The 22,325-nt window shown below is 34.2% G+C and overlaps 1 protein-coding gene across 1 annotated transcript; it reads right to left on the reverse strand.

Moving 5' to 3' along the window:
* Positions 1 to 298: 298 nt before the first annotated feature.
* On the reverse strand, positions 299 to 13,836 carry LOC106777016 (protein DETOXIFICATION 27). The gene is made up of 8 exons (XM_014664513.2): positions 13,400 to 13,836; positions 12,524 to 13,065; positions 12,359 to 12,445; positions 12,040 to 12,096; positions 1,013 to 1,251; positions 798 to 916; positions 611 to 700; positions 299 to 487 (listed from the first exon to the last, which is right to left on the reverse strand). The coding sequence occupies exons 1-8, from the start codon at positions 13,691 to 13,693 to the stop codon at positions 428 to 430; spliced, it is 1,488 nt and encodes a 495-aa protein (XP_014519999.1). The 5' UTR covers positions 13,694 to 13,836; the 3' UTR covers positions 299 to 427.
* Between the last annotated feature and the right edge of the window lie 8,489 nt (positions 13,837 to 22,325).

Raw genomic sequence — 22,325 nt, forward strand, 5'->3', positions numbered from 1 at the left:
ATAAACTTTTTTTTTTATCTTTAATCAAACGTGAAAGTAGTTAACATGATCTTAAGAATTTAACAAAACTATTTCATAACTTTGAAGATTAAATAAAATTTAAAAAACAAAAGCTAAAATCATATTTCTACATCTTATAAAGAATTCAAAAAGTATTTAAGTCTAATTCATAAAGAAATAATAAATATGCTATTATTATTTAATTATGTTCTTGTTTTTTGTTTTAATAAAATGTCTTTTTTAATTTATGGAACAAAAATTGACCTTTTGTTCTTGTTTTATTTTAGTCTGCGATCCATATTGAATTAGTGAGTGTAATGTTTTGACTAAATTCATTTATATACACACAACATATGGACTACATTCATATTTTAGGAACTGAATTAAATTGTCGACAAATTACAAATTAAATAAATATTCAGATACTTTAGTTCAGTTCATGTTTTGGATCTGCCCACTTCGTCATACGCAATTTCGCACTCTCAGCCTGAAATTTTTAACCCACAAAAATACATCTATTTAGATTAGATAATTCGAAGTGAGGACCATTAACACAATTGAAGAGAAAGAAAAAAAAAACACTAAGATTGAAGAATAGCCACAATGTTACCTCCTTTTCCCAGTCGCACCGAATGGTAATGATGCTCAATATTAATGTCTGAGTAGCTGTGCCACCAAATATCATCCCAGCCCAGATTCCCTTTGTTCAATTTCATAAGAAAATGGTGTAAGAATCATAGGTTAATGCATGTGAAATAACTACATAAATGTCTAAAAGAGGGTGACATTAAACATACCATAACTCCTAGGTTGAAGACCCACCCCATCAAAATTCCAAGAGGCAAACCAATAATATAGTAGCAACCCAAGTTTATGTATGCAACATATGATTGCCAACCTGATCCTACAGCCACTCCTGCTCAAAATCATCCAAAAAGGGAATAAATAGAGATATAATTGTGCAGTATTTATATATAAAATGTGAAAGCTACATTGAACATTGATGTGATACCTGATAGAATTGGCTGAACACTATTGAGAAGAATTGTGAAGGCTAATAGAAGAGAAAGGTTGTTTACTTCGTCAAGAACAGGTTTGCTAGTAGAGAATATGTAGCCGATTTTATCATGCAATATCAAAATCAAGATAGAGAAGAAGAGTCCTATAATAACAGATGTCACCACAGATACTGTAGTAGCAAACTTGGCTCCTTTTCCATTCCCTGCTCCAAGCTCATTTGCAACTCTCACTCTGCAGATTGCATGTTAACTAATAAAATTACTAATTGCATTTCTACACCTTTAGCTTCTCGTCATCATGTAATGGTTTTTAGGTTGTTGTTTGCTTCATTATATCTCACTTTCCTTCTTATCTTTCTCTTTTAAGTTTAAATGTTTTCTTTACGTTTAATTATGCTAAAAGGGGCATCTCTTCAATCAATTTATGATGCAGAAATCAAGATGGTCTGAGAGTTAATTAACAGTTAAATACATTAAAATGTAAATACAATTTTTGTTCCATACGTTGTTATCTTATAATTTTTCAAATTTATACGGATTACTTCCTTAATCCTGAATTCAAAATTATATTAAAAACATTTGTAGTATAGCGTAATAGTCTCTGGTAAAATTAACTGAGAAAAAGTTAGAATAAAATTGAAAAGTTATATTAAAAATATTTGATAAAATTAACGGACAAATTACTTGGAATTTTTAAAATAAAAAATAAGGGTTTGATTAATTATTGAATCAAATATTAATATTAGGTAACTATATGCTATTAATATATTTATCCTTTAATTTTATTTCACTTTTCTATAATCTAAAATGTTTTATATAAATTAAATTTCAAGCAATTTCTTTCTAAAAACTTATTATTATTAATTAAATTAGTTTCTACATTGTTATTAGAAATAATATTTTATTAAAAATATTAAATAAAAAAAAAATTATTAACAAGTGTAACGCTAACTCAATAATTTAAAAAGGTTTAACAATAAAATAATAATCCAAAAAGATTTAGACATTAGCACTTTTTCATAATTAAGGATAGTTTTATTTTTAGTCAAATAAAATTTTAACTGAAATTGCATACAGTATTCATAGTAAATTTTGTATTAATTTTACTCTTTTGTGAATGAATGTACAATGTAGTGAGGATGGAGTGTTCAATTTGGTTTTTTCGCTTTAATAGTTAAGAGCTCTATTTGGGTAACGGGAGAATATAGTAGAAAATTATGTTATTCAAGAGTGAAGATCAGTAAAGAAATGTGAAGTCATCAGAATGAGTATGTTTAAAGATAATCGAGAAGTTGTCAATGATCAAGACAATTGTACGGTGTTTCATAGAGGAAGTAAGGAGAAGGTGAAGAGATATCAGTCAAGGATTAATCTCAAGTCAAAACTAATTGAAGTTTTAAAAGGAGTTTAAAATAGATAATAAAATATAAGTTGGTAAAGTTTACCGTGTGGCTGATATAATTTGAGTGGTTATGAGAAAGAAAAATATGTACAAGCTAAGGTTTAGATTAGAGGATTTGTTTTGAGAATGTTTTTCATCTCAGTAAAATTGTTGGAGAGTAATATCTTTGTCAAATAGGTGACTGTGATAGAGATTATGATTATAGTAGGTTGTTCCTTCTATTTAAGGAGTGAATTTTCAGGAACAAAATTTTTTGTTGTTGGGGATAATGTTAGAACCTAGAAAATAGAGTATTAAAGTGGATAGGTGTTTTAAAATAATGAGACCATGTATTTTAAAATTAAAATAATTCACTAATATAAATAAAAATTTTTAAACTTGTCTCATTACGTAAAATATAAACCATTTCTCTAAAACTATTCCTCTTAGTTCTCTCTCCTTTCTCTCTAAGAAATCTCACTCCTCTGATATCTGTTTGACGATAAGGAAGTTTCTATGAGATCACAACTGAGTGATCTTAATTTTTAACCGATCAGTTCTTGGTTTAGATCAAGTGAGTTTCTACCTCTTTTTCCTTCTTTTCTCTGTTTATGATCATGCTTAGGAATCCCTTCGCATGTGTCATTTATACATTATTCTTGGTTCTTTGCCTATCTGTGATCTTAAGGACTCACTTCATTCACGATTTAGTGATTTGTAGACCTTTCTAGAGTTCCTTGATTCGGAGGCAAGAGTTTCGGCGTTCTTAGAGATTAGTAGCTTCAATGAAGGTAAGAGAAGCTAGTGTTTTATCTTAGTTAAATTATGATGTATGAAATGCTATTTAATGGTGTATGTAACTAATATATGTTGTTGGTTGTGTTAAAGATGATTGCTATTAAGTATTTAGTGTTTAAAATGATGGAAACTGGTTGAGTGATACAATGTACCATGCTGTTTTCATTTGGAATTTATTAATTTCATGAATGCTTTTGTTGAAATGCTTGATGGCATCAAGTTGGTTAGGAAGTTGAGAAGAAGTGATTTAGACTAAGTTATAAGTCGTTTTCTATAGTAAACATTGAGGTTTGATAGGTGAAATTTAGAATTATTGGTCTAAGAAGAGAATTGGTGGATAAGAAATGTTATTTTGGTCATTTGAAAGTTGTTACACTTTTACTTGAGTAAAACTCTAATGTTGAGTTGGTAAATCTACAAAGAGGTTGAGTTCTAGTTCGTTTTGGTCAATTTTAGGGGTTTTGAGTACTGAGTTTTTAAAGTAACTAAATTAAGGTCAAGTGGAATGTTTGCAGTTTGCTATTAGGTCAGTTGAGACTTGGTTTGACCTCTAAATGGCTAAGTTATGGGCTAAAAGTGGTAGATTTAAGTTATGGTATATAGGTTGAAATTTTAGTTGGTTTAAGTTAGAATTTCATTACAAAATGAGTTTAGTTTTGGTTTTAGTGGAATTATACATGCTTGGTTAGGTCTAATTAGGTTTAGAATATCAAATGGAAGTTATAGATGTTAATAGAAATGTGTGAAGTTAGATAAGTGTAGTTGAGGGGTGCAAATTATGTAGTTTTGGTATTGCAGAATTATGCAGTCTCGCTGAGCGAGTGTAGCCATTGTGCGAGTAGAGCTATATCTAGTTAAGCGAGTGTAGTCGTTGAACGAGCAAAACTCACTGTTTCTGTATTCGTAGAGCGATTCATTTTGGTTGAACGAGTGGGCTGCTAGACACTTTTAGCTAAGTGAGCAGACCTGATGCCTAAGCAAAAAATATCAAAATTTTCAGCTATGTTTTTATATATTTCTTAAGGTGTGTTCAATGAATGTGATTGTTTGAATGATTGGTTTATAATACTTATTGTGAAGTATGAATTGATTTATAATATGAATTGGAAAAAGGATTATGTATATGCTTATGTATGATATATGATGATGATGAGTTTTGTGTTCTATTATTTTATTTTCTTATGAAGGATAATTACAGTGATACTCTAAGGTGTGTTTGGTATATTATATAGAATGTGTGGTATGGTTTGGAACATGTGATTAAATGGAATGAGGTGTGTAAGAGTTCTAAGGATAATTCTTAATGTTTGTATCAAAGTGTTGTTAGTACGAATGCAGAAAGCTTAGTCTTAGGGGTTATTCTGACACTCTAATGGTCATTCATTCTCAAGTAGAAAGTTTGACACATGTGGTGAGAGTAAAGAGATTGTAGTCTTAGGTTCTTCCAGTATGGTCTAAGGCATGTTACAGACTAACCTTGTGAGTGTAGTAGAATGAAACCCATTGGCAATGGCTTTGCAACGTAGTATAGCCCACCACAAGTGCACGACCCACTATAGCTCGACAATCATACTAAATTCGGATAGTATAGTCTATTTCTTGGCATGTTTAAGATGTGTGGATTATTTTATAATAATTATGATTCATGTCTAAAATATTAATGTATATATTAATTTGTTTTGTATCACTAGCTTACTCTTGTTTCTGTGTTGTTTGTCTTTGTGTATTTTTCTCTTTTGCGATGATCACCTTAAATGGTGTGAGCTGAGGGAAGGGATATCTCTTTAGTCGTTTTAGCGTGAGTAGGAAGATGAAGAATCAGTGTAAATAAGTTTGTTCTTCAAGTTTATAATCTCTTTCTCTACAAATCTCCAGGATGACCTGTGGGTTTTAGGTTTGTCTTGTCTTAGTTATGAAGGATTGAATGTAGGTGAGGTGGTTTGTCATGTCTTTTCAAGTTTAGATAGTAGAGTTTGTGTATCTAACTGGATGTTTTGCGAACAAAAATGGTCTTGATAAAGGTAATGAGGTTGCACACTCATGACCTATATACAGGTGAGGTGGTTTGTCATGTCTTTTCAATCCTTTCTTAATTTTGAAGGTTTGGGAAAAGAAAGAGTTGTGATTCCAAAGTCATTGTCTATAGTGATTCTTGGTTTTTTCTTGCCTTTGTGATAATGTTTTATGCTCTATAGTGGTAGACGAATGCATATTCAAGGATAACTTGACCTATATACCTTCATTAGAATTGTTTAAATCCTGTGAGACAAATTCTTGCCTCAAAGATAGGGAGTTAGACGATAAGAGCTTTTGAGTTTTGAAGGATGGATTAAGATATTGGGTTCAACAGTAATTTTTTTGTTTGTTTAAGGGAGTTTCCAAGAACAGAGTCAGGAAATCAGATGTCATATGTTTCACAAGAAGAGTTGAGTTCAAAGGCTAAATTAAGAGGAATTTTGGGTCAACATTTGGTGTGTAAAGGATTGAGAAATCAACTTGGTTTTGGATACCAATGATGTCAGAGGTCAAAAGAAGTGAAGATGTCGGTGCGCACTAGCATGACAATGTTTGAGAGGGCAACATATGGTTCAGTATATCAATGATGTTGAAATCTAAAGAAGACAAGTGGTGGAATTTTAAGGTTAAAGTTAAGAAAGAAATAGGAATTTTGAAGTGTGCCAAGGGGAAACAATCTTTATAAATGAAGAATAAGGTTAGGAAGAGGTTGACGAGTAGTTATGTAGGGTCGAGTTTCTAAGTTAAGAGAAAATGAAGTCTTTGAGAAGAATGCAGTATTGTAAGGGTCGTAAGTTAAGTAACTAATCAGAAGGAGATGGTTACGTCTTATCGGTAAGTTGATACTGTAGAGTCAAGTTTAGAGTGATCTTTCAAGATCAGTGGTCCGCATAGAAGAAAGGTTTGACCTTGGACTGAGATAAAAGATTTCAAACGTTGAAGGAAGGAGTATATCAGAACGTCAGTTTGGTAAGGAAAGGTAAAGCTAGAGAATTAAGACCACAGTGAATCAGGAAAAGAGAAGAAATGTTTTGGATGTAGATGAAAAAAAGGGCGTTTACAATATAATCGGCTAAAGTGGTTATTGGAATGAGCAAAGAAATTGGGTTGGTTGAGATGTCCAAATATATGAAGTTGTAGGTTGTGGTAACACCAATTTTCATTTGTGTAGTTATGTGGTGGTGTTGAGTAATCTACTGAGTTTGGTCAGATGGGTGCAGTTGTTGGATGTTGGGTTACGAAAGACATCGAGTCTGTGGGTTCAGATTAGGTCAAAAAGTTTGTTTGAGGGATATATGGTATTTTGAGGTTTAGAGGTTCAAAGTAAGGATGTATGTTCCTGAAAATTTCGAGTTGAAGACCAAATTCTTGAAGAAGGTTTTAAATTAAGTTGGTAGTGGTTACTGTAGTAGTGGTTAAATGAAGATTTCTAAGTTGTGTGGAAATTGTTGATGTGATCAAAGGGCTCGAGTTTGAAGTATAACTTTATAGGAGAATGGGTCGTCTATAAACCTTTGTTCTAATGGATTTTTAGTCTTCAGAAGTGTTCCTCGTTTTCAGGGAAGGAAAATGATGATGGTGCATCAGGTGTAGTTAAGCGAAAGATAGGAGCAAGTGTTATGGGAATCAAGGATGTCTAATGAACGCAAGTGAATAAGAGATAATGCTTTTCTTTCATAAGTTTGAGGGGTGATCACATTGAAGGTTTGGTTGTTTTCAAATCTTTTCTGGATGTTATGGTCTTTAAGAGATGTTTTGTGTTTTATGAAGGAGAACTAGTGGTTACACATCAGAAGTGGATCAAGTTAAAAAGTTGTGAGAATTAGAAGAGTTCAACAAGACTAAGTGAAAAAAAGAAGATTAATTCTTTTTTGTGTTCTAAAGTAGGTACTAGAATTTTCACATTAAAGCGGTGGGATTCACTATTACATTGATGTCTAAAGAAGAACCAATGTCAATAGTTCATAATGGGATGGTTCTTGTTAAGTGTGAGGAGTATAAGAAGCAGGGGTAGATTAGTTAGAGCAGTAATGGTTTGGATTCAGTATAATCATAAGGAAAACTACAAGTTTAATGGATCTCAGAAGAAAAGTATAGGACAGGTTGAAACAATTTAGTATAAATCTTGGCAGAAAAGAGTGGTTTTTGAAATGTCCATTTCAAGGAATAGAAACAATTATGAAGAAACAAAATGACAAGGTTAAGGTGGAAGAAAATGGTTCTTAGGGTTTTTGCAAGATCATAGAAGTTTTGAAGAAGAATCTTCAAATGTGTTAGTTTTCAACTTACAGTTGATATGAAGAGAGTGTCCTTCTAAGTAAACTGATGAGTAAGGAAGTATGGGAATCAAAGTAGTGTGCTGGATGATAGTGAGCCTGTTCTTATCAATAAGTGGCGTGTGTGAAGAGCTTTCATAATCGTGGGCTGGTGGTTTGTGAAGATTGTGCTTCTTTAACAAAGTATTGATTTCGTTGTCATATTTGATTTGAGAGTGTGTGCAGTGATCTTCAAAAGTTCTCAGTGAGATTATATATGGAAGATTATGTAAGAGGTAGAGAAAACGAAGTGAGTATACAATTTCAAGCTGTAGTAAGAAAGTGGGTCAGTGGATGAAAGAGTGAATTGTGTTATGGTTTCAAGTGGTAATATCGATCTTGAGGTAAGGAAGTGTTAATAGATTGTGACAACAAAGAGGAGATTCAAGTTCTTGGTTTGGTAAGAATTTAGTAAGAGTTAGTCGAAAAGTATGAAGATTGAAGTCTGAGGTGAAGTTGTAAGGAGATTTCATTAGTATAGTTAAAAAACTATAATTAATGGATTTTTCAAAATGGTGCAGAAATGGGTAGTTTAGACAATCCTAGTTTGAGATGTATCATAAGATGGCTAAATACTGATCAAGCTAGTGATTTCAAGTAGAGAAGAATGCATAGCTAAGCGTGAGTACAAGCTACTGGGTCAAGAAAGGCAAATGGTTCAGGTTGGCAAGTTGAAGGAGTGAAGATCGAATGTTCAATTTGGTGTTGTTGCTGCAATAGTTGAGAGCTCTACATGGGTAGTGGGAGAACTTAGTAGGAAACTATGTTACTCAAGGGTGAAGATCAGTAAAGAAATGTGAAGTCATCAAAATGGGTATGTTTAAAGGTAATCAAGAGTGTTAAGAGTTGGTAATAAAAATCAGAAGTTGTCAATGATCAAGTCAATTGTATCATGTTTCATAGAGGAAGTAACGAGAAGGTGAAGAGATATCGATTAAGGGTTAATCTGAAGTCAAGACTAGTTGAAGTTTTCAAACGAGTTTAGAAGAGATAATAAAATATAAATGGGTAGAGTTTGTGGTGTGGCAGATACCATTTGAGTGGTTATGAGAAATAAAGATTTGTACGAGCTAAGGTTTAGGTTTGAAGGATTTAATGGCTAGACCAATCTACACTATTGATGTAGATTGTGATAGAGAATAAAGTTGTTGGGGAGTAGTATCGTTGTCAAATAAGTGATTGTGATAGAGAATATGATTAGAGTAGGTTATTCCTTCTATCTGATAAGTGAATTTTCGAGGACGAAAATTTGTTTTGGGGGGGAAATGTGGGAACATAGAAAATAAAGTATTAGAGCTGATAGGTGTTTTAAAATAATTCACTAATATAAATAGAATTTCTTAAACTCGTCTCATTTACTCAAAACATAAACCATCTCTCTAAAACTATTCCTCTTAGTTTTCTCTCCCTTCTCTTTAAGAAATTTCATTCCTCGATCATTTATTTCATGATAAGGGGAGTTTATATGAGATCATAACTGTGTGATCTTCATTTCTAACCGATCACTTCTAGGTTTAGAGCAAGTAAGTTTCTACCTCTTTTTCCTTTTTTTTCTTTGTTTATGATCATGCTTAAAAACCCTTCGCATGTATCATTTATACTCTATTCTTAGTTTTTTGTCAATTTGTGGTCTTAAGTCTCACTTTGATCACGATTTGGTGATTTGTAGATTTTTCTAGAGTTCCTTGAATCAGAAGCAAGAGTTTTGGCATTCTTAGAGTTCAGTAGCTTCAGTGGAGGTAATCGAAGATAATGCTTTTGTCTTAGTTAAATTATGATGTATGAATTTCTATTTAATGGTGTGTATAACTAATGTATGTTATTGGTTGTGTTAAAGATTATTGTTATTAAATATTGAGTGTTTGAAATGATGGAAACTGGTTGAATGATAGTGTAACTTGCTGTTTTCATTTGGAATTGATTAATTTCATGAATGCTTCTGTTGAAATGCTTAATGGTATCAATTTGGTTAGGAGGTTGAGAAGAAGTGATTTAGACTAAGTTGTAAGTTGTTTTTTGTAGTAAAAATGAAGGTTTGATAGGTGAATTTTAGAATTACTGGTCTAAGGTGAGAATTGGCAGTTAGGACATGTTATTTTGGTCATTTGAAATTTGTATTTTTAGTTGAGTAAAGATGTTGAGTTGGTAAATCTACAAATAGGTTGTTTCTAGTTGTTTTTGGTCAGTTTTAGACGTTTTGGGTAATGAGTTTTTAAAGTAAGTTAGAATTTCATTACAAAATGAGTTTAGTTTTGGTTTTAGTGGAATTATACATGCTTGGATGGGTATAATTAAGTTTAGAATATCAAATGGAAGTTGTAGATGTTAGTAGAAGTGTGTGTAAGTTAGATAAGTGTAGTTGAGGGGTGCAAATTATGCAGTTTTAGTGTTGCGGAATTATGAAGTCTCGCTAGTAGAACTATATTTAGCTGAGCGAGTCAGTCATTGAGTGAGCAGAACTCACTATTTCTGTATTCGCAGAGGGAGTCATGGTGGCTGAGTAAAAATATCATAATTTTCAGCTAAGTTTGTATATATTTCTTAAGGTGTGTTCAATGTATGTGATTGTTTGAATGATTGGTTTATAATACTTATTGTGAAGTATAAATTGATTTATAATATGAATTGGAAACAAAATTATGTATATGATTATGTATGATATATGATGATGAGTTTTGGGTTTTTTTCTCTTATTTTCTTATGAAGGATCATTACATTGATACTCTAAGGTGTGTTTGGTATATTATATGGAATGTGTGGTATGGTTTGGAACATGTAATTAAATGGAATGATGTGCGTAAGAGTTTTAAGGAGAATTCTTAATGGTTGTATCAAAGTGTCGTTGGTATGAATACAGGAAGCTCAGTCTTAGGAGTTATCTTGACATTTAAAAGGTCATTCATTCTCAAGTAGAAAGGTTTGACACATGTGGTGAGAGTAACAAGAGGTCTTAGTCTTAAGTGCTTTCCAGGTCTAAGGCGTGTTACAAACTAACCTTGTTAGTGTGGTAGGGTGAAACCTGTTGGCAATGGCTTTGTAAAGCAGTAGAGGCCACCACAAGTACACAACCCGCCATAGCTCGACATTCATACTAAATCCTCATAGTACAATCTAGGTCTTGACATGTTTAACATGTGTGGATTGTTTTATAATAATTATGATTCATGTGTGAAATATTAATGTATGTATTGATTTGTTTTGTATCACTAACTTACCCTGACTTTTGTATTGTTTTTTTTATTATGTGTTTCTTTTTTGCAATTATCACCTTAAATGATATGAGTTTAGATAGAAAATATCTTTAGTTGTTTCACTTTGAGGAGGAAAATGAAGCATTAGTATAAATAGATTCATTCTTAAATACTATAATCTTCTTCTTTAAAAATCTTCAGTCTCTTGTAAATTATTATTATTATTATTATTATTATATATATATATATATATATATATATATATATATATATATATAAAATATTTTATTTTAATAGTTTTTATAAATTTAAAATGAGATGTTAAATATATAAAAAAAATATTAAATATAATTTGTTATATTTATGATTTTTAAATGTTTTAATATTAAAATAAGTGTAAAATTGATTATGTAGGAAACATATAAACATAATTGTTATTTTTACATTTTTAATTCAAGTTTTTATACCTCTTTCTTTTATTCCTTCATTTTTCAGTTGCTTATTTTCTATCCTGAGTTTTTTCTTTATGATATGATAATGTTGTGGTGTATCATTCAACCTGTGTGCAACAGGATGGTCCAGCCTCCGTATGGAGCAATCAGAAGACAGAAGCAGAGATTGTCTATTATCAGTTTTTAGGACCATGTCAAATATCTAACATTAAAAATGCTGAGAGTGAGAAAGAAACAAGAAGAAAATAGATAAAAAAAGGTAAGGAATGTACTCGCAAGGAATCCATGTCAAATTACGTGTTATGAGGCAACACTCATACTACGTGCTCTCCATTTACTACATTCCAGAGACATCCAAATCTGTAGATAGATTCCCCTTCAACACCACGACAAAAGGAAACATAGCCTCTGAATAATGCACAAGTTTGGCTTCATTACTTGTACCAAACTTTTTCCTGTGGCTGCCAATTGTTTTCTTTTTCTAAACCATCTTTCATTCCTATTAATATTTGGTGGTGAATGGTGATTCACGATCATTTCATCAGTATTTGCACTATTTCACGAGAGACAAGTCTCTACGAGTATAAAGACTTACTCAAACCTAAATATTTTATATTTATTTGATATTTTTTTAAATATTAAAATTTATTTTTTATAATTATTTTATTTTTTTAATATACTTTTCTATTGTAATACATATTAAATAAATATTATATTTATGCTTCTCTATGGTTCTGAACCTAACGGCATTATTATCTCCCTCCATCTATATTTTTATGCATTACAGTTTGTCCTGAGGTACACAACTAAAAACTAAAATACTTGAAAAGAAAAGGGAAAATATCGAGCTGAGATAATATATATTACCCTGTTGCAGCAAAGAATGCCAGAGGAATCATCATCTCCAGTGTATTGATGGTCATACTGTCAAAAACAGAGCACATAATTGACATAAAGGTATCAGGAAAACATTTCTGGTGTACATCATAAACTATATTGAATAGCTTTTCATAAAATTAATTATATGTGCTTGTTATTATTATAAATAAACATATATTAACTCTTATTTTTCAAAAATCTTAAAATGAACAGACACTAGAACTATTAGTTTTTTTACAAAATTAAAAACTAAAAGGCATTGATCAACACTGATAGGCGTTTATATTTACTAATAAAATGAAATTACCATATGGATAAAGCATCGACAGCAATCTCTGCATTCTCAAGGTTCCCGGTCATCACTATCAGAATTTTGTAATACCAATTCTCCAAGCTGAGGAAACAAAGTTCAAAAATTGCACCACAAACATTGACAAGAACAAAAGTTGAAACAGAGAGAGAGAGAGTGCACCAGAGCATGACTCCAGAAGCAGCAGAGAGTTTGACAAACTCCCAAAGCCCAGAGAAAGCTTCAACTGAAAAACCAGCCCAAGTATGAGGGCAGCCACCCCAAACACTGTACCCAAAGAGCCCCAACGTGAGTACCCACCACGAGAAGTTAATGGTTGCAGCAGCGCCAATAACTCCGAACTCCAACTTGAACACGAACAACCAGCTCACAAACACATGCACCAAGAGCGCCACCAGAGACACCCACGCAATAGGCGCAGTCTTCAGCTGGCACTGCAAAAACCTCTGCAGAGGAAACTGAAACGCAAACGCGAAGTGCACCGGTATCATCCACATCGACACCGTACCTGATAACTCCGCCAGCTCATCGGGCTGCCCCAACAGCTTCAACACCGGCGAGGCAAACAAGTACAGAGGCAAAAGCAATATACAGCAAATGAAAAGAACGATCCACGAACGCTGCATGTAAACGCCTAACATGTAGTACTTTTTTGCTCCAAAGGCTTGCCCACATAGCGTTTCCAAGGCACTTGCCATGCCCAACTAGTTAAATCATTAAACAAACACAAATCACTGTCTCAATCACCTTTCAACCTAAACACTTCCTGATACTCATACCAGTTTACATCGTTACCAGCTTAGGATCATGTTTTGAAATTTTGTGTGTGTTACTACTTAACGTAAATCTTTGTTAAAGAACATTGAAAACAGTTAAATAAGTTGTGTCTAATGAATTTTGTGCTTATTAAGTTGAATTCGGTCATAACTTTTGGATACTGTTTTCCAATCAGAATTTCAATTTTAAGTGTGTCTCTTAATATTTAGAGTAAACCTTTCATGAAAATTTATGGAGTTGAAACTTGATACTGATACATACCAAGAGGCCAAAGTCGAAGCCAACGACGACATTATTGGCAATGGAGATGGCGGCGAGTTCGAGGTCACCTAGACGGCCGGCGAAGGCTTGAGTGATGACTAACATGGAATAGGATGCAATACGGCTAAAAATTGCAGGGCCTACTATGTGCCAAAGCTTCTTCGACTCGATCCAAAAGCTTGGTAACAGTTTTTGGTCTTGTTCATCTCTTTGATCTCTTCCATCTGTCAGAGAGTGATGTTCCAGAAGTGGAAGATTTTCTTCTCTTAATGGTGAATCCTCCTTGCTTGGCATAGCTGGGTAGCAATATGTGTTGGTGGAAAAAATGAAAAGGTTCTGGAGATTCTCAAAAGTGAAAAGCCGAAACTGAAAGAAAATAAAGAACTAAAGGTAGAGGAGAATAGACAGGTTCACAAAGTTGGAGGCTTTAGAAGAGAACCTGTTTTTCTCTCACATACTAATAAAAAAGAATATTCTTTGAGTTCTACAATTAATGTCTTTTAATATTAATTGATGTTTGAATATTATGTCATATTTGCTCAATACGGTGAAATAAATACTTTAAGAAAAAATTTAATGCTCGCAATCACTGTTTTAAGAAATAAATACTTTTTAAGAAAAAAAATTAATATTTACTATTTGTTTATTAAATATGTGAAGATAATTATGAAATAGAGATTTTGAAGTAAAAAACATGAACGGTCCGAAAAAATTTAATAGCATGGTTCACTAATGCAAAAACACATTTTAACGTCATCCAATAGACGTTAGTTTGTTGGTAACCTGACGTATATGAGTGAATGGTGATATTATCGTAAATAGCTTGGTAAACTAGACGTCGAATTTAAGATAAGGTGTTGTAGACGTTCCCACTGCAGCAAACCGACGTCTAATGGCCTGAGGTAGGTAATAAGACAGTCCATTGACGTCGGTGTTAAAGGGGACCAACGTCTACTTGACTGCAATTAATGTTGTTCACCTAATTCCCGGGCGCTTAAACGTCACGTAGTCAAAGGGCGACGTCTAAGGCCTGTCTGGAATGCGGGAAGATAAAAAGTTCTTCAATTTAGACGTCAGTGTAGAGGGAAACGGCGTCTATGTGCCTGTAATTAATTATGTTCACCAAACTCGAGAGCCCTAGACGTCGGCTAGAGGGGCACCGACGTCTACGTTACTATAGACGTCGGCGCCCCTTCAGACATGTCGTCAACATCCCTGACAGGAAATAAAACGTCAATTGGTTCAGCTTTCTAGATGTCGGCTCCCCTGGAAACCGACGTCTAATGGACATTCAAAAAGTCAGTTTAAATGTTAACGTGGACGTCTTATTAGTGAGATCACCGACGTCTAGGTGACTATAGACGTCGGTTTCGGGAGCAACCGACGCCCTATTTCATTTTAAATAAACTGCAAACTCTTCGCGGCATTCAGTTTCTGATACCGTCTTCCTCTTCTCCTTTTTCTCTTGCGGCACCTCTTCTTTTTCTAGCTTGCAGCACCTCTTCTTTTTCTCTCTTGAGGCATTCCGTTGTTGTTTCTGGTATCTTTATCATCTGCCTCCTCTCCTTTTTCTCTCTTGCGGCATCCCTGGTGCGTGGTTTTTTTTTTTATGCTTATCATTTAAACTTTGTTTAGTCTTTCATCGATTATCTTCTAGTTCAACTGATTAAAATTTGTTTTCTTTGTGTTCTGTTTTAGTGCAGTTTTGTTCCTTTCTTGGGGTAACGTAGTAACACATTCTCCATTTGCTAGCTGCCTCACAGAAAAAGCAGCGTCTAGTGAATTTCTTTTGATCATTTCAACCCAAAAACAACCCTGGGTCGTTGCCTAGTTATCGTTTCACCGTGATTTTTTCCTCTTGAGGATGAAAATGGAACTAAGCAACAACCCAGGTTCGGTTTTGGGTTGAAAAGATCCATAAGAAATTCAAAAGACGCAAGCTTTTTTTTGGTAAAAACTAGCAAAAGAAGATTGTGCTACTAGGCTATCTAAAGACGGGAACAAAACTGCACTAAATCACAACCACTAGATTAGACGTCGGTTAATGTATAGACCGACTTCTATAGTACCTTTTAGAAGTTGGTTAATGCTCAGATTGTTGTCTATTTAATGACTTTAGACGTCCAGTTTGTCCTACACCCGACGTCCACTAAGTCCTACACCCGACGTCCAGTTAATCCTACAACCGACGTCCAGGTAATCTTAGACATCAGTTATATTCATGTCCGACGTCCCATTGACGTCACCGAAAATGACGTTGGTTCTTTTGTAGACGTTAAAAGCCCAAAATAACCGACATTAATCAGCGTTTTTGCACTAGTAGTTTGGTTTTGCTTTATTATAATCTTGGTTTAGTAATCAATTTTGAAGATACGAAGAAAAGGGAATACTATAGTTTGAAGATATTTTCCCAGAGTTTACAAATTTCACCAAATATTATATATATATATATATATATATATATGAGTTTGTTAACGCGTGCACGCCTGTTTTTCAGTTGGTACATTTTAGCAATGTGTATCGGATTATAGTAGACAAAAATACCCTCATATATTACGGAATCTAAGTTTTAAAGTCAAGGATATTTAAAGAATTTTCATTCTCAAAACTTAAGAAAAAGAAACCCCAAATCTTTACTCCTTTCCCTAATTCCTCTCAACCCTTTCTCTTTCATCTCTCTTACTTCAACATTTTCTTTATCATCTTATGGTAGATCCAACTGAAAAAAAAAATTAGAAATATTCGTCGTTAAACTATTTACCTTTGTAAAGAGTTGAGTCATTGGCATATTCGCCTTCAGGCAAGGTTCATTTAAGATCTCTTCAATTTCATCATCTTCACTAACCTCTCTAATTTCATCATCTGCAGATGTTGAATCATCATCTCTTAAAAAACCTTCAGACCAATTACCAACTCCTTCTGATTTTATTATGCTTGTGAAAATTAGATAAAATTAGATAAGACAAAAATTATAAAATGAAAGGTGTTTGGTCAAAGGTTTACTATTGATCATGTTTGGTCAAATAATTCTGGTCTGAAAGTTGAAGGTTTGGATTCTCATATCTGTGATTCTGAGTCAAAGATGTGGCTAACAAAGAGAGCTATATATGTAAACTGCTTAAGATATCTAGGAAGGTACAGGGTGGATAAGCAGTACCTACATGATGGCTTAAACAAGGAGGAGAGAATTATTGCTTATGTCCTGACTTGGCTATTGTTGCCTGGAAGATTGAACGAGGACAGAATGTCAACAGAATATGTATTTTTGCTTAATGCTATCAAGACTAGAATCCCAACCAACTGGGTTGTAGTTCTAAAAGACCACATGATCGCTGCAGGAGATCATTATGCACAAAAATTTCCATATGGTATATTTATCAGCAAGGTGTTGGAACTCCAAGGAGTAGATGTATATGAAGAAGAAAGAATTGTGTACAAAAGGTCAGAAGAAATTGGTATACAAAGTTTTTCATCTATTGGGATGAAAAGGACTGGGAATGGATGGTTCTTTACTGATGAGCAAACTGTTGGAAGTCCACCTACTCGTGGTGAAGATCATACTGAAGATTCTGGCGATGAAGATTGAATGAAATCTTCTTGATAATAATAGGGACTACTTTTCTAAGTGTTTTTTTTTTAATTTTGTAATCATGGGTATTAAGCCATCGCTGGTTTCTCTATTTCCTTCGGTTTTATTTAGAACTGCAATGAAGATTTATTTTAGTAAATGATCTGTGAATTGTGAATGTTGATTGCATTGTATGTGGACTACCTCTCAATCTTGTTAAGAGAAAATTATGTAGTTCTAATATTGATCAAAAATTGATCACTGGTTAAAAGTGTAAAGGAAAGAAATATAAGTTATAGGAATGTTGTTGAATCTAATAAAAAAATTTCATTTACTGTGTACACTATGTTAAAAGAGCATTAATTTGACATGACTTTTCTTAATATAATAATATTTATTATGATTTTAATTATTCTGATGTATAAACTTAATTCTCATTAATTATTATTATTATTATTATTATTATTATTATTTTCTTTCTGAAATTATAATAATTTTTTAAATAAATTAATTTTCATTCTCTTTAAATTTGACCCACAAATCATTATTATATTTTACGATAAATTTACACTAATATTTATAAAATAATTTTTTTTAAAAGTATGTAAATCATATTTTAAAATATAATGGTAACGGGAGGTTATTGGAGGTTTAAAGGAAAGAAGGAAACAAAGGGCAGGAGGCTGAGCAAGAAAACTTCTAATCACACGTCTTTTATCAAACTCTCAATTAATACGTCGAAGCCCAGTAGAATTCAACGTATAGTTTTTAAGTTGAGGAGTTAAAGACTCTACATTGTGAAAGACGTTACAAGAAGAAAAGAGAAGGTTGTCCGGCTTACAAGAAACGCAAACCTATCTGGATCGATAAGTGATGAAGACACCCCAGGAACGTTTTTATACTTGAGACGATTATGATATTGATCAAAAACTTATCACTGGTGTAAAAGTGCAAATTTCAGTACACTGCTAACTTGAATTGATTAAGGAAGATGTTAAAAGAAAAGATTTCATGTCTGATTTTAAACGAAAAAAGAGCACCACATTTTGATATTCGCGGAAGAAAAAAACGTCAAAGCCTTACCGAATACCACGTTGTATTAAGCACACCATTAATGCTCCCAACATACTTCAATTCCCTTCACATCCCTGCCCCGCAGCCTACGACGTTTTATGGCACGAGTGAAAAGAAAAGAGATAGAAAAGTACAATACTTTCTGATATTGGTGGCTAATTAAGAGAAAACGTCAAATTCTCAGACAATACGATGTTCTATTTAATGCTCTCGTGTTCAGAAGAAAAAAAAAGTAAAAGCAGAAGAATGGGAAAAACATTAGGCATTACATACTAAGGCTGCGAAGTAAACTTTGCAAATTATACCAAAAAAAAGGCACCTGTTTTTTACTGGAAACGTCGAATTATTTGGGTCTGCGACATGGGTTTTAAATATAACGTCAAATTTGTCTTTTTTTCGACGTGGAATATGAAAGTAAAAACATAACACAGTCTTACTGTTTGTTCGCGCTACCATTTCTGCTTGAACTTTATTCTTCGTGGACGACTGCGATAAAGAAATATGCTTATTTTTAATCTTTTCTGTCCTTGTAATGTCATTTGGTTCCCATTACTAAGTTTTGACGAATCTTTTTCGTTTATCTTCAGGCTGTGTTTCGTACGTGGTCAAGGAACTTGATCTTTCTCCAGTGACACCATTTCAAGTATGTTTTTTTTTTATCTTCGATATCTCATACGTATGATGTATGTGCTCGTGTTTGTGTTGTGTTTTTTGATTCTGGACGTGTGGTATATGTATAATAGTTTATTTTTTTCCTTCAACGTATGATGTTTGTGTTCGTTCGTTGTCAGCGAACTTCGTCATCTTCTTCAGTGTCACCATTTTGTTGTCTGTTATAGCTATAATTTACTAACTTTGTAAACAGGCATGACGAGCTCTGGATCAGGTCAAACGGGAGAAGGTGTTAGATTTGTGACTCGGATGCCTGGTGTCACATCCCGTTGTGTTAATGATAAACCATTGTCGGTGGAGTTTGATCCTAAAACATTTCTGCCTATAAGGGAACATGCAACAAAGTTTAAGAGTTTCTTGGGCACGCTGGCAAGATTTCATGTCCCTATTCTCGTTAACTGTTGGGGTGATGTGTCAGAGGCAGAGAAGGATCTACTATGGCAGGATATTTTGGTATGTACTTTAAGTTGTTTTACTTCCATCATTGACTTATTTTCGTTGAACATGATTTAATATTAATTTTCTTTTTTAACAGAGAAGTTGGGTTATTCTTGATTATGAAAGGATAAGGAAGAAGGTTTTATCCTAAATCGCAACCCGGTGGAGGGACTTCAAGACGTCAATGACACGTAAATTCTTCTTTGGCTCTAAACAGAACGACATTCCCTTTTCAAGGTATAAATTATCTGATGAGCAGTGGGTGTAGTTTAAAGAATCTAGACTTACTCTTGAATGGCAGGTATGTTTTATAATATTTTTCTCTAGTCACACAAGACACGATGTTAATTTATGATTTATGCTTAATAATTTTCATTTTTTCATAGGTGAAAAGGATAGCCGCCTAGGAAAGGCAGAGGCTTAATGATACACCACACGTACTTTCTCATGGTGGTTATGATTTATTAGAGAATAAAAGATGAGAAAACGTCGAGCTGAGGAGTTAGGTCTCGAGTCACCTGATCTAGCACCTCCACCAGCTAGACATGAACTGTGGAAGGCTGCACGGACAAAGTCCAATGGCCAATTTACATCCCAGTCAGCTCAGGAGATATCCAATAGAATTGTAAGTGGAAACTTTTAACTAATTACCATAGTTCATAAAAAATTATGTAACTTTTTCTATAATGATATGCAGGATGACTTGGTTGAGCAACAGACTCAAGGCACATTTGTGCCACAAGGTAGGGAGGACCTCCTAGTAGCAGCCACAGGTCGGCTAAACCGTCTAGGTCATGTGCGTGTTGTTGGAGGAGCTACTGGATTGAGGGACTACTTTGGCCCTAAACTAAGAAGCACAGGAGTCGTGACTCCGGAATTGGTTAGTAGCATCACGGAAAAAGTGCAAGTCGAATTAGAGAAGCGAATGGGAGAACGATTAAGAATGCTCGAACGAGAACTTGCGATGATCAAAATACAACAACAACAGCAACAGTCGCAGCAGGAGGACACCCCTACATATGATCCTACCCCACCTCCCATGAGCACCAAAGACTCATGCTCTAATGCAGATCGTACTGATTTCAATAATTAGTATGAGTTTATGGTTGATGAGGATCCTCCGCGTGCAGTGGCCATCGAAGTACAGCTTGCAGGAGGCAAGACCATTCATGGTGTTCCTTTATTGCCCACTGACGCACGGGTAAGGATTGATGAAGTTAGAGACCCCCAGGCTCGAGTACAAGTGCCAACAGATGAAATTCAATTCGTGAGGGAGGCCTTAGGCACATTTATAGCTTAGCCTAAGACCTTGATCGTTCCATATTTTGGCCCACCAGCGGTATTGTATTCTTATTTCTATTATCTTAAATCTTCAAGTTATAATTAAATGATTCCTAACTTCTGTAAATGTAACTTATAGGTCTACCGACCAGAGAAACAAGCAATGGCTCAACCTGAGGCTCGTGTGGAAGCAGAAGACGATGATCCTGAATCCATATTGCTCTCAAGATTACCTCAGTTGAAAAAAACATCGGTAGCGCTGCAGTGGGACTTAAGAACGTTTGGCGTCGAGTTCCATATTTCATTGTATGTTGAATACCAGGATGCATATGAGCTGATTGGTGGAGATAGAATGTTGAACATTTCATGCATACAACTGTGGTGCATGTAAGTTTTTTATTTCTTATTTTCCAATTTTTATATTATTAGTATTATGACATTTTAATAGATATACTTAACTTTATTCTTATAGGTACATGGACATCGTTGCAGTAGAATCAGGTCAAGGGTCAATTTATGGCTTTCTTGAACATTAGACCATCTAGGTACTATGACATTTATGGCTTTCATATTCCTTGGAGCCTTCTTCCATCAAGTACCACTTGACGCGTGGAAGAACAATAGCTCTGACTACAACTTGATGGAAGAAGGCTCCAAGGAATATGACCGATAGCTCGATGCGGACTCCTCGAAGCTTCTCCGACGAAGAAGGATGCAGCGGAATGATAAAACTCGAAGGAGCAAACGATCTCGAAACCCTAATCGGACCAAAAACCCTACACTGACCTATGGAACCCTACAAAAGGGGGAAAACTTGAATCGGACATATCAAACGGTGGGAGTGGCGGTTTGAATGGTGGAAAGTGAAGATCGAAGGTATTAAAAGTGTTTAATCGGTGGAAATGGTCGGAAATGGTGAAAGAAGATGTAAACCCTAGCGGAAGAATGAAAATATTGCTAGAATTGGAAGAGGAGTGAACGAAGGTAATGGATCTGAGAAGGAAATTGACAGATCTGTGGAGAAAATGGTGGATCTGTGATGAAGAAAAGTGACTTACGGTGAGGAACAGAGGCTGGCAATGAGGAGCTCGAGAGAGAAATGCACCCAACGTTGGGAAATGGAATGAAGCCTCTGATGCGTGAGATCAAAAATGAAGTCGTGGTGATGTTGTGCACAAGAGATAGACTGACGCGTGACTGATGATAAATGGCGCCACTGATGATGCGTCTGGAACGTATTGGTGGAATTGGTGATGCAATCCGGAGAGAGAAGCATCGTGGTAGTGGAAAGTGAGAATGAGGAAGTGTGCCTTGGAAGGTGGCTAGAGGAGGTCTCTTGGACTCTCTAGCCTTGTGACTTTCAAGAGAGAATGGTTTCTATTTTAGAAATCTCAATTCTCATTAATCTCAAAAGTGAAAACTACAAGAAAGGAGCTGGGTATCTATAGTGACCCATGCTCCTTGCAAGCTACACTACAGATACAATGAAATGTAAAAATACAAGAAAGAGGACTGTGTCAAGAAGGATTCCATCAATTTGTGCTGGGATTTGAGAGAAATTGACTTAGTTGTTGTACTGCAAATGAAATATCTGGTCTAATGTTGGTGAGATATAATAATCTACCAATTAATCGTCTATAAAAAGATGAAGCTGCATCACTTATTGGTTGACCAGAATTTATGTTGAGCTTTGTACGATAGTCATAATGAGTGGAAAAAGGCTTAGAGTTTAAGTAACCTTCATCTTTGAGAATCTCCAGAGTATATTGTCTTTGGGAAATAGAAATACCTTCTTTGTTTCTAGCCACTTCAAGACCAAGAAAGAATTTAAGATTGCTAAGGTCTTTAATCTTAAATGTTACATCAAGAAGGTGAGTAATATAAGTGATTTAT

This window comes from Vigna radiata, chromosome 11, assembly GCF_000741045.1.
Source record: "Vigna radiata var. radiata cultivar VC1973A chromosome 11, Vradiata_ver6, whole genome shotgun sequence".
Classification (NCBI taxonomy): domain Eukaryota; kingdom Viridiplantae; phylum Streptophyta; class Magnoliopsida; order Fabales; family Fabaceae; genus Vigna; species Vigna radiata.